Source organism: Zosterops lateralis, assembly GCF_965231275.1.
Source record: "Zosterops lateralis genome assembly, chromosome: 13".
In the NCBI taxonomy this organism is placed as follows: domain Eukaryota; kingdom Metazoa; phylum Chordata; class Aves; order Passeriformes; family Zosteropidae; genus Zosterops; species Zosterops lateralis.
In genome coordinates this window covers 6,530,855-6,544,151 of record NC_139773.1, presented here as the reverse complement: position 1 = coordinate 6,544,151, position 13,297 = coordinate 6,530,855, and the positions used below count along the sequence as shown (strand labels likewise).

Genomic DNA, 13,297 nt, shown 5'->3' with positions numbered 1-13,297 from the left:
CACACACCTTCCACTGAAGGTGCCGCTGCCTCACTAACAAACCTCAGTACCAGCTCCAGGGAATTTTGGATTGGCCTCTTTCCAGACACACCCTTCCCCAGTTTCAAGTCATTAATGCCACGTCCCATAGCGCTGTCTGGATGTTTGAAAGCCAGGACACACACAGAGAAGACATTCAGTATGAAAGGCACAATTTTATGTGCTCTCCTCTCGGATTTCCCAAGAGAGGGTTAAAAGTGTGTTATCAGAGGGCTAACAACAGTTAGGTAATCATCTCTACTCTCCCTCTGTGACTGTTTGGGTACAAACTACACTCATGGTGAGTTTAACTCACCTTTGGCATGCCTGCATCCACACAGGACAAGAGAAACAAGAAATGACAGCTCAGAATACTTTGAGATAGAGAATCTAATTATTAATCTAATATCCAATAATATCTAATCTCACAATTCATTTAATCTTGAAGAGAAAGGGAAGCTTTTTTCCAAAATGTCTTTTTCTAAACATACCTGCTAATGTTTAATCCAATTGTCATAGCTTTATCTTGCTTTCTTGCTTTTTTTCATTAATTCTTTGCTAAGTGATGCCTACTTTTCGTTTGGCAAAGTGAGCAAGTTAAGGAGAGTGAAAACACAAGGGAACTACATGCAGATATGAAAAAATTTAAGAACAACAGACCTTAGTTCTGACTGTTTTATCATGCCTGGGACTCTGGAGCAATCAAAAAATCCCCTCTCCCTGTCCTGCCCCAAAAATAAAATTACATGTTTAGAGTTCTTCTCTAAGAACTACATGAAATGAAATTATTTTATAAAAACTAATTTTATAAATTAGTTTATGACATTCAAAAACCTTGAAGTGACAGGAACAATAAAAATAAACTAAAAAGAAAAGCCCTACAGAAGTATTTGTCAAATTGAGAGACTTGAACACTGCTCTCCTTTTAAGTAATAAAAAAAATCATGCTATTGGAAATGAGGATCTGTGATACATTCCACTTTCCATGGCACAAACAAAAATCATTAACACATCACTGCCTTTCCTCAATTTCACAACAGAATTCTCTGGTTCTGGGGAATTGTTGTGCCATTTGCTTCTGCAGTATGTTGGATACTGGTGACACTAAAATATGATTACAATACATAAGTACTCTTGGAAATATTTCCCTGTGAGCAGGAAAAGCCACCCAAAAGATGCAGGAGGTTTATCAGGGCTCAGACAAATCCACTCATGACCACGAAGGGCAGCTGCTGCTGGGGTCACAAGGCAGTCAGGACGTGGCAATAGGGTGTGTGTTCACATGCTGATGTGTCTGATTTTTATGTGTCGTTAACACACCAACAGCCCAAATTTCAAACTTCTGTTCAGATTTACTTAATTAATTTTTCAATTGTCTAAGGATTAGCTTAGAGCCACTGAAATATCCTCTTCAAGTTCCATGACAGGAAAAGGATGCTGAACATTATTTTTCTTAAGCAGAAAAGCTACTTTCCTTACTTGGAAATGCCAATTTTACTCAAATTTTTTATGCTGTACTGTAAGATGAATTTAAAGTGTATGACTTAGCAAATACTAAATTCTGCTCTTAACATTAGATAGTTCTATTATACTTCATCCTCATTACTCCACATGTTTAGGCAATTTTTGTGCTATGAAGCAGATATTTTGTAGCTGTATTTTTATACCTAATCAGACATGATACATAAATATATTTAGATTGTGGATCTCTCCCCCAGAAAAGCATAGGTGTTTATAGCTTCAAACCCTGGACAGCATCTAGACCTTTGTCGAGTTTCCATGAACAAGTTTAAAGCAGTGCTTCCTCATTTGGAAATTTCAGAAGGGACTCCAAAATTCTATATTTAGGAACACCTTCTTATCTTTTGGGGTGATTCAATCAAAGTCAGTCTCCTGAATTAACCTGCTTATTTTGTTCAACTGGGAATCTCTCTTCATTTTACTTTTCAATAAGAAAACATTATTATCTCAGGTCAAATCTAAAAATGCTCTGGTTTGTCTGCCCAAAACTAACTCCAAAACATTTTTCAAGAATATGCTATGTTGCAATGAAGTGGTGCTTATAAACCCAGCCTTCAGTCTTTGCTGCACTTCACAGAAACATCATTGATACAAAGTAAAGGTAAAGGGCTGAACCTCCTCCGGGGTGCCAAGAACTCACAATAGCTTTTCTTGCCCGTGATTACTGAGCTGCTCTGTGGGAAGGTAATTTATGGAAGCACATAGATCAGCGTGGCCACACTGCATTGCCTTTGCTGAAAGAATTCATGTCAGAGTAGGATCCTCTGAGAAAAAGGAAATTAAGTCAGCAACCCGCTCAGCTGGTATTTTTTCAAAGCAAAACTCTTTGGAGGCCCAGAGAGATTTCTGCATGCTTAACTGTAATTACCATGAAAAAAATCTTTAGCAGTTGAATTGTGTTGTTTTTGCAAACTGACCTATGAAAGTTCCCAGTTCCCTGCGGCCATGTCATGGAGTCACTGGAAAGACATTTTCAGCAAGAGTCTGTTGTGGCAGCCAGGCTCTTCAGACACAATTTCCTTCTCCAAGTCATTTCGTAGATTAACAGATTCAAGCAGTTCCTTGTTGAATAACACATCCGATCTATCGGAACTTTTAACTTTTGACAGCCAAGAAGAAGTTCAAGCAGTATTTTTAATCCCCTCTCCCAGATTTACCAGCAAAACAATGCTCAGCCATTAAAGCACTGCAGCACTTTCCAGCCAGTGTCTAAAGAAAACAGCTTTTTATCAGACTTGTTTTCTGTACTATGTACAAACAGTACAGAGTGACAAAGAGCCTTTGCATTGCACAAACACTGAGAGAGCAAAAAGAAAATGAAAACAAGGCATTAAACAAAGAAAGGATGTGTACAATGGAACAGGCACAAGCTACTTTTTTTTTTTTTTTTTGGTTTGTTTTTCTTTTTGTGCTAAAAATAAAACACAATGTTTATTTTCGTGTAGATACTACTCTCCAAAGGCTGAATAAACCAGATGATAAGAATATCAACATCATTAAAGTTCTTTCTAATTTTCAGTTCTTTATGTAGATTCACCCTTTCCTGATATTACTTTCTTCAGAAACTAAGTCCTTTGCAAGAGAAAAAAAAATCCAACAGAAACTCTTTAAAGTGGACGTTGTAAGAGAGAAGCAATCAGACTTAGTCCTGTGACAGTTAAAAGTGTCCTGAAAGGAAAATGTGAGACACTGAAGCTACAAATTTCATCAACTGAACCTTCTGTAAATTTGAAGCTTTTTAAATTCCAACTCTGTACAAGGCTGAATAAATTTCTTCAATAACGTTTCCCAGCTATGAAACATAATGAACAATAATTAGCAACAAATAGAAAACAGTGCACATCCAGTTCAGGTCAGTTTAGGAGTTTTCTTGCCAGAACTGCTACACACATAAACAAATTAAATATGCTGTTTTATCATGTCTTATCACTACACTGAAATTAAACCTGGAATAATGTTTGTAACAGAACTAATGTGGTAAAAACACAGTCTGACTTAAACCCAGCACACTTCCACACTGGGGTTCTTTGCATTGTGAATGACAAGATGCTACTACTGCAGATATTTAAACAAGGGACTTTCATGCCACAACACCTGTTTGAAGGATAGACTCCCCTGTAAATGACTCACAAGTTCCTTGTAAACTACTAAAATCCCATCAAGACAACATCACAGAAGCCCAGGACAGATTTGCAGGTACAATACAGAAAGGCATAGTCTATGATTTTAAGTATTTTCTAAAAACATCTACAGACATAAGAGTTTTGATGTACCAAAAACCAAACAAACAAGCAAACAAACAAGTGAACAAACAAAAAACCCAAAAAAAACCCCCACCACACTAAAATTTAACTAATTCCAGTGCTGTTACAACACTGATAATTTAACCTTCTCATTGAATAAAATATTTGATATTCACCGCCAGTGATATTTCATTACTTGTTGGGTCTAATTAAAACAAAAGCCTCCTCCCTGACCATTTCAGTGGTGCTGGTGAGCAGCTGTTGTGGATGGAATTGATGGAATTGGTAGCACCTGAACCACCAATTTAATTTGAAATGAAACTACCAGGATCATTTCTCTGATGTATTCACTGCCAATTATTTACAAACTTCTTGAAAAGTGCCCACAATATCTCCACATCTTTCTCACAGATGCACCTGGCAACAGGAGCTATGCACACTGTTCTGGATTTACTTACTTTACTTACAACCGATATCCTCTCTTCCTACCAGAACCATCTACCTTAATGCATCTTAGATTTATATTTTCCTTTCTCACAGTCAAATGGTAGCAGTGACTTGTGGTCACTTTGGACTTCTGTTATTGATTACTTCAGTCAAGTTTTTTTATCTTTGTGTCACTTCCAATTTATGAGTCCCATTTATAGAGAAATTCCTATCAACTGTATGACCCTGCACTTCATAGTAGGAGATTTCTACCAGTTTCTCTTGCTGTATTTTCAAAATTGTCATCTAGCTCTTAACGCTTAATGGTTTGGTCTTCTCAGTATTAGCAAGGGCATCCCATGTTTTGTCAGTCTTGTACCTTTCCTTCTGCTTCTTTAATGGAAATATTAAAACACGATTAGCCAAAAAACTGTCCCCAAGGAGCTCCATTAGTAAAATCTCCCCAATCTAAATGTTCCCTCTCCAATACTACAAACTGTAACCTCTTTCTTATCTAGTTCATCACATCTTCTCTTCTACTACACCCCATTTTTTCTAGCTTAAATAATATTTATTATATGGAGCTTTTTCAGCTAAATAAATATTCTGAAGTCTCACTAGAAAGGCTTGCATGTCACAAGGTGATTTTTGTAAGCTTCTGCTTTATTTTACTCTGTTTTTCTGCAATTGCTCTGTATGTTATGTTTTCTCCTTCTAAGCTCATGATGTCTTAAGACCACAGTTCACACTGTTCCCACTTTCTTACTTAAAAGGCATTTCTGAAAATGCTGTTGTAAATGCACCAAGCTATTTTATCTAAAAACAAAATCGTCAAAAATATTACAACTAAAAGAAAAACATTTCATCTTGCCTTTTCAGAGGAAAAAAAAACCCCAAACCCTATGATGTGGTCTAATAGTTTTAAGCAGTCACGCAGGTCTCTTAGCAGTTATAACCCTGAATAAAATGATTATTTTAGTGTAATGATGCTTGCTCAGCAATTACTAGCAAATGCACATTAGTAGAAATGCTCTGCAGAGTTAAGAGCCTCTGAATGTTCCTGTCTGTGGATGCACTCCATGGTCAAGCCATAACACCTGTACTGTGATCTTCCAATCCTTTTGCATTTATAAAGGCCCATAGCAATCAGATCACTATTGCTGTGTAACTGTGACTGTTCACATAGAAGGACTCAGAGGGACATCTGGACCATCTCAGACTTTGAAAGAGATCACTTTTTTCACTCAAAATGTACAGCTTAGGCCTAGCTGGAACAAGAAACAATCAGACATAGGAAGAGTTCCAAGCCTACTCCTTTAATGTTTTACAAACTGTGCTGCACTAGTAACTTCTTCAGGTTTTCAATTCCTTCCTATTATGACTGTTGTCACAAATTTCATTTCAGAGGCACTGGGATCACAGAGTGAACACACTACAACAAAGAAAGATCCGCAAAATATAGAAACCAAATTTCGACTCTACACAGATACAGCTGAGGGCAGCTGCCAGATTTTTGTTAATCAGTTGGAGACTCTTGACAAATGCAGTTTCAATGCCTCTCTTCCTCTGGTGATGATAGTCCATGGCTGGTCGGTATGAACTCACATTTTATTTTTAATTCATATTACATCAGATTTGACATACTTTTCTTCTCATTATGCTACAGAAGCAATTTCAGAAGTAAGGTTGTGATACAAAGATGATAGATTTCACTGGTAGCTATCATGGCTAGAAAAAATAAGAAGTGGATATTCCCGACAGATTCTGAAGGAACAGTCTACGAGGAATGTTTCACATGGGACTCCCATGCCAAGGAATAAATGCCGCCCTGGTTTAAAGGCAACAGAGCTTGAACAAGTAGCTGAATTAATGTGCTATGTCCTGGAGAGCTGAATACCAGTCTCATTTCTCTGATATGTTCACTGGCAGATATTTATAGACTTCTTGAAAAGTGCCCACAATATCCCCACATCATTCTCACAGATACACCTTTAAAGATAACTTCTCCACAAGTTCCTTCAGTTGAAAGCAAAGCCTTCAACATCAATGAATTATCACTGAATAGCTCCCAGTTAAACTGTAAAAAAAACAATTCACCAAAAAAAACTTTTTCAAAAGCATACCAATACTAAGAGTGACTTCTCATCAGCTTCTCAGTTGGAAAAGAAATAAAAGAAAAGGCAGGAGAAGAAACTAAGTAACTTTGACAGATCCTTGAATTCTCACAGAACCAATAGAATCACATAAGGTGACACAATGGATCATTCTTGCACATCTGCAAATATATAGAGGAATTTTGAACACCCCCCATGATGCCCATAACTCCCTTAACAAATAAGAGAGATACATTTAACTCCCTTAATAAATAAAAGTCTAGCCTTACAAAGAAAAATTTGTTCAAACTTACATTCTCCCCAAACCATGGGCCTGAAGCTGCTGCCACTGAAGTTCATCATTTACTTTAACTTAATTTGCAGAGGTGTTGGACTCTTAGAGGAGTGTGTGTAGAAACCCAGACCTGAGAATCCCAAATTCTAATACACTAGAAGAGATAAGGCTATTTTATCAATTGAAGAAATACATACAACTACAATAACAATTAAATCTGATAGATTAAATAATAATTCTAGGCCATCAAATCAGAAACATGCTTTGATGCAAGAAAATTGTAACCAGGTATTCAAAGAAGAATTACTTAAAACAAGCAGCTCTCAAAATGGAATGGCTAGAGATGACAAATGTCTGCTGGTCTGCAATTCTCCAGCTTCCCTTCTCTGATTTTTTTAGCTTATATTTACAGGGATAGCTGCTTAAATAAAATCACACATTTCCTGGGCATTTCCATCTGTCTTTTTCACCAGTACTACCAATTACCTCCAGATGAGTTAAAGTATTTGGGGACATAATTTTCACTTATAAGTGTTCCTATCATAAAACATACACTATTATACTCTTATTATATTGATTCTAATTTTTTTTTTGGCCCACCAAAACCTAAAGATTCTCAGCACCGAAGCAGGCTGAAGCCCCTAAAATCTAGTTATCAGCATTAACCCCTCCCTCTTCATACTATGGGTTTTGTTTATTCATGTTTTCCACAACAAATATTTGGCAGAGATTGCTCTCCCATAACAACGGTTTTCTTATTGTTTGGGGTTTTTTTCCCAATTCTAACAGGTGGATGGGATATTAGAGAGCTGGATCTGGAAAATGGCAGCAGCTCTGAAGTCTCAGCGTAACGAAATGAACGTGGTGATTGCAGACTGGCTCACGCTGGCTCACCAGCACTACCCCATCGCCGTGTGGAACACGCGCACCACGGGACAGGAGATCGCTCAGTTCCTGGAGTGGCTGGAGGTCAGAGCTCCCACAACAACACATGTTGCTCTGGAAAAGATGGATTTACTTGTTCTTATACTTCCACAACCTTTCTGAAATACTATGCTTGCTAATGCTTTCATTTCAGTCACTCACATTTCTTTAATGAAGTGCACATTTTTTCCATAAACTTTCGTATGACTTTGTAAAACTTTCATCATGCAAGAGGAAAAAGCAAGTGGTCTTGTTTATGAAAAGTTTTTTTGTATATCTTTAGAGGTGAGATAGTTTCCTGCTACTTTGACTTCTCCATAAGCATGTGTGTAGGCAGCTGACCTTGTTCACATGTAGAAAACAGGCAGACATCATCATTTGCAAGACATTAGTACAGGAAAATGAGTTTATGTTATCTGTGCTCAATTTCTGCTTTTAATGCAGAATTCAATCCCGACACTGTGTCTTATTTTTGCTGCAGTTTCCCAAAGATTAGGATAAAATAATGGCTTAGAGATCCATTTAGTGCCCAGATGTGTGGCATTTTCCTGCTGCATGAAAAAGAAGCAAGGAATAACACTCAGCCAATAGAAATGTACTGAATGATTCATGCACCTCATTCGACCACCATCGACATATAAATTTCTTGTATTATAATTCACAGTATTCTCAGCTTGTAATAGATATTTCACTGTTTACTTTTCACATTTCTTCATCTAAATCAAGTTGCCACTATCTTCCAGGAATCCGTTCAATTTTCCAGAAGCAATGCTCATCTAATTGGGTACAGCCTAGGAGCTCATGTTTCAGGATTTGCTGGAAGTTTTATCAGTGGTACAAAAAAGATTGGAAGAATTACAGGTAAAAGACTTATACCTTTAAGAAAAATAACAGTCAACTGAATCAAGTTATGAAGATATTTGACATATTAATGTCATATCTACAATTAGCTGTTGAATAGCCATATTCAGCACAGTTTAGAAGTTTCATCTCATTGGTTTAAAAATTAGATTTAGAAAACTTTATGAAAACATTTTTGAAAATTAGGTCTCATAGCATTTCTATCTTTGATCTTTCCTAGCTAAGTCCAAATTATGACATCCAGAATACACAAGGATGGGGACTAGAAATCATATACCAAAGCCTCAAACTGCATGTTGCTTAAATTTATCTCTTATCCATTCCCAGTAACATCTTAAACTAAATGTTAGCCACTAACCTGGGATCTTTGGCCACAGTCTTGACCCAAAGTCATTCAAGTGTTCATTGTTAGTGAGTAATTTAAAAATATATTAAGGAAATTGTCTGACTGTTCTTAAGCTTTCAAATGTGGGACAGTGCCCATACAGTGAATTCAAAACAGTTTTCCCATGGCGAAAATGATAGTTCTGGATTACATTTTACAAGAAGCTTATCATTAGAGTATCCCTAGTAGATGCTTAAAGTAAACAAAGTTAACCCTAACACTTGATTGACTAGAGACTAGTGACACTAGTGACATTCTGAACCTTCTGTAATGATTTGTAACTGTACTAATTATGAGTGTAATGAAAATACATTTATAACATTACTGATACACTGCATACAGTTCCTCATCTAATGCACAGTGACAGCTTAAAAAACCTAAATAAAATGAAAACAGAAGTGCATTTTACACAAGACCCACATCAGCTACATTTAATTTATCAGAGAAGACATTTTACTTTAATCAGACTTAGGAGTGAGGCAAATACACATGGCTGTACTTTGAAGTCACAATTCTGATCTTGGATTCATTGCCACATACCACAGTCTTACACAATCAGTTCTTGTGGCAGTGCCTGCATGCCAAGAGGCTGATTTTACAAAATGTGTCATGGTATTACACTAATGTACGCACTGGAGGACTTCAGTTCCCCAGAACTGCTTGTTCAAACCTTATTAGAACATAACACCTCAAAATGGATAAGGAAAAAAACTTATTTACTCCAACAGCTATAGGCATTCTCCAGCAAAAGTTTTTCAGACTTGTAAAAATAAGCTCCAAAAATTGATAGTGATAAAAGTTAATAAAGCTAATAAGAAATGTATGCCTTTGGAGGACTTTGCTACTTGTTGCCTGTGTTACTAGTCTTGTCTGGTTATATCTATGCAACTATATTATTCCACAGTACCAACTGAAGAATATCAAATTTAGAAGCTTGTCCTCAAAGCTGAATGCAGCTTTAAACTAAGTACAAAGTTCTCTTCCTAAATCAATTTCTAATCAAGAGCACCATGCAAAAAAGTCCAAAAAACAAAAATCAGCAAGACTCCCTAAGTAGAGTATTATTTCTCTGAATAGTGTAATAATCCATCTTGAAGATTTTTTAAGGTGAAGAATTATAAACAAAGTCTGGCAGACATATAGGGCTTTTAAGCAATAAGTGAAGCTTTATAATGTTTCAGGTCCCAAATGTGGGCTAAAAGTCAACCTTGCTGTGGGACTGGTGTCTTCCAAAGGACCTCTGAAACAACCTCTAGAGTTTGAAAGGACAAAATTACGTAAAGGTCCCTCTGGTGACACTGGCAGCAAGCACAGTTTGTCTCTAACAAACACGTCTGTCTCTGGGCCTGTGTCCTTGTGCAGGCCCCAGTTAGTGTTTGTCACAGTGCCTGTGTTTGCTTTAGGTGTAACCATGTACCCTCTGTGGGACAAGCGTTATTATTGTTTCCATCAGAGAAAGACCTTGTGAAGTACCAGGTGCTGCCTGTTTTCAGGCATTTATCACAGACTCACAGCAGCAGAACAGTCTTTTTACAGTATATGACAATGGGATTATTTGTATTTATTGCAGGCCTTGACCCTGCTGGCCCCTTGTTTGAAGGAATGTCACCAACAGACCGTTTATCTCCAGATGATGCAAACTTTGTAGATGCAATTCATACCTTCACTAAACAGCACATGGGCCTTAGTGTCGGCATCAAGCAGCCTGTGGCTCATTTTGACTTTTATCCCAACGGAGGCACCTTCCAGCCTGGCTGTCACATCCTGCATGTGTACAACCACATTGCAAAGTTTGGGATCACTGGTAAGAACCAATGGCACAGAGTGGGAGGCAGTGGGGCAGCTGTACTGAGTCTCTCTGGGAAACTACAGAATTGTGGTCTTAAACAGCATCTAAGTATTGTTATTATCACCCATTATATGCAAGGTATTTTCTTGTTTAGAGATCAGTTGTCTGAGTTTTACATGCCTTGAGTTCATATTGGTTTTACTGACTCCAGTAAGGAACTGAGCTGCCTGCCTAGCACTCCTGAAAATGAGGCCATGAGCATCCTGCTGTCAAGCACCTCTGAATAATTTAATGGTATTTGTCTCAGCAGTAGGGGAGATGAGAAAATTTATCCTAATTAAGCCAGATTTGTCTAGTGTGCCATTAATTATTTCAAATCAAATAAAACACAGGTATGTACTACTCACCTCCTTAGTTCACCTTCTCCCATCTCCATGTCCTTCAGCAGCACAGGTGATGCTCTCTCTAGGACCTGACTGCCAGTGTTCCAGGCCAGCTTTTATCTACAGAAGCTCACTTCCAATGTACCTAAACATAAACGTATAGAGAAACTGAGAAAGGTCCTGATGTGCAGTGACAACCACAAGCGTTTACTGAAAATCCCCAAAGAGCCCTGCTCACCCAGCACATAGCATTGTAGAAGTATTTCTCAACTCTCATCACACAATGCCTAAATCCAGGCCTCACTTGTTCGAAGATAAATTGTGACAAACATGAACCCAAGCATCAGCTTGAAGCTTATCAATGGAGATATAAAACAGTCCATTGTGATACATCCTATTTGCACAAAATAATTTTTGTCATTTGATGGCACTTAGAGAACAAAAAGATACTTCTCATAAGAGCAGACCAATTTAATATTTTTATTGCACTTAATAAAAATTTTGCTCTTTTTTCCAAATAGTAACTGCAAGAAAAATTCAATTCAACATAAGAGTCTGTCAGTGTAACAGGGACAAAATATGGTATTGCTGCCTAAGCATCCAAAATCCAAGAGCGTTCAGCAATTTAGAATGAGACTGCTGTCTTTAATGTGGCATGATCTGAAAGACTGCACATCAACTCAGGCTGTATTTTCTATTGACAAAAACAGCCAGAAAAATTAAATCAAGGTTCACATTTACAGTCTGATACAGTCAGGCAAGAGAAGTTTAAACAGAAAATTACTTAAGTTTATTATCATGGAAGTTCTGCCATTCTATTTTTGAATGATCCTAAAAATAAAATTGTTACAATGTATGATTTCTGAGGCAAAACCATGATGCAAAGGGTAGGGATGTGTGGGGGGAAACCGTAACATATGTTCATAGTTTATAGTTGGCTATGGTTGAAATAATAAAAACAAACAAAGGCTTGTAAAATTTTGTTGTTGCATTCTTTCAGGCATCACTCAAACTGTGAAATGTGCCCATGAGAGGTCAGTTCATTTGTTCATCGACTCTCTGCTGCACAAGGACAAGCAGAGCACAGCTTACTGGTGCAATGATATCAACACTTTCAACAAAGGACTGTGCCTCAGCTGTAAGAAGAACCGGTGTAACACCCTGGGCTACAACATCAGGGAGGAAAGGCTGCCCAAAAGCAGACGACTCTTTCTGAAAACAAGAGCGCACATGCCCTTCAAAGGTTTGTGGGAATACTTTTTACATTGATCACAAAGTGGAAGACTGAGCCTAAGTTCTGTGATCCTATTTATTGATTCATTAAAGCTCATAAAATCTGTGAGAATAATCAATTTGCTGAGATAACTGAGAATCCCAGTAGGCCATCTTGCTGCCCTTTCATCAAGGTCCTGGCTCTCACATTTCTGTGGGACAAAGCACACTGCACTGCCCCAGGAGCTGTGCAGCCAAGGGCTGGCAGATGCCCGGGGTCCTGATCTGCAGGGCTTTGCTACAACTGGACTCTGCAGGTTTGTTGGAACATATGCAGGCATACAGCCAAGCCAAAAAAAGCAGCATAATTACTCTGGGAGGCCTCTAAAACATCCTGTTCTGCGTTTGCCCAATTTTTATCTGTAATTAGACTATGAAATGACATATAAATTACTACTTTTCAAACAATGGACAGACAACAGAATAGCATGGACTTTTACAAGGCTGAACTGTAGCACTAAAATTAAGACTGGCACTCTGGCTTTAGCTCTGCTACATTACTTTATCTAGTCAGTGTGGATTTTTTCGGCTGTATGATCAGATAATAAAGGGGCCACGGCCTGACAGGGGGCGCAGGGCCTTCCCACCATTCTCCACTGCCCTCAGCAGCCAGGGCCCACTGCTGCTGCCGAGCAGACGTTCCCTCGCCACTGAAAAGGTTTAAAATGCATTTTAAAGTGAGAACAAGCAGGACGATGTGGGACAGAACACTTCCATGGGGCTGTCAGTGCAGGGGCTGCTGGCGCCCAGCTCTGCTCCTCACACCCCCTCCTTCCTTCACCGTCAGGCGTGTGGGGAGCGGCGGCGCGGGCGGCGGGCAGGGCTCGGGCTCGGGCCGCACACACACGGAGGAGGCTCCCCTCGGGCTGAGGGGCCAGGCACAGCTCCAGCCACGGCCCCGGCCCCGGCCACGGCAGCCCCGGCACGGCCAAGCCCCGGCCCCTGCAGTCCCGCACCGGCTGTACCAGCCCAGAGCCCCGCTCCTGTGAGGGCTGTGCCCCCGGGCCCTGGGCTGGGGAGCGCCCCGCGTGTTCCCGCCCCCCGGCACGGCACTGACGGCGGGAGGGGAAAGCCTTCAAAAGGCTGT

The 13,297-nt window shown here is 39.0% G+C and overlaps 1 protein-coding gene across 1 annotated transcript in view; it reads left to right on the top strand.

The window, feature by feature from the left end:
- LIPC (lipase C, hepatic type) overlaps window positions 1-13,297 on the top strand; it is a 51,903-nt gene that overhangs the window by 32,183 nt on the left and 6,423 nt on the right. Inside the window, exons 3-7 of the mRNA XM_083871242.1 lie at window positions 5,614-5,801; window positions 7,386-7,565; window positions 8,264-8,381; window positions 10,337-10,570; window positions 11,939-12,181. Of these exons, the coding sequence (XP_083727368.1) occupies window positions 5,614-5,801; window positions 7,386-7,565; window positions 8,264-8,381; window positions 10,337-10,570; window positions 11,939-12,181 (963 nt within the window). The remainder of the gene's footprint in view (window positions 1-5,613; window positions 5,802-7,385; window positions 7,566-8,263; window positions 8,382-10,336; window positions 10,571-11,938; window positions 12,182-13,297) is intronic.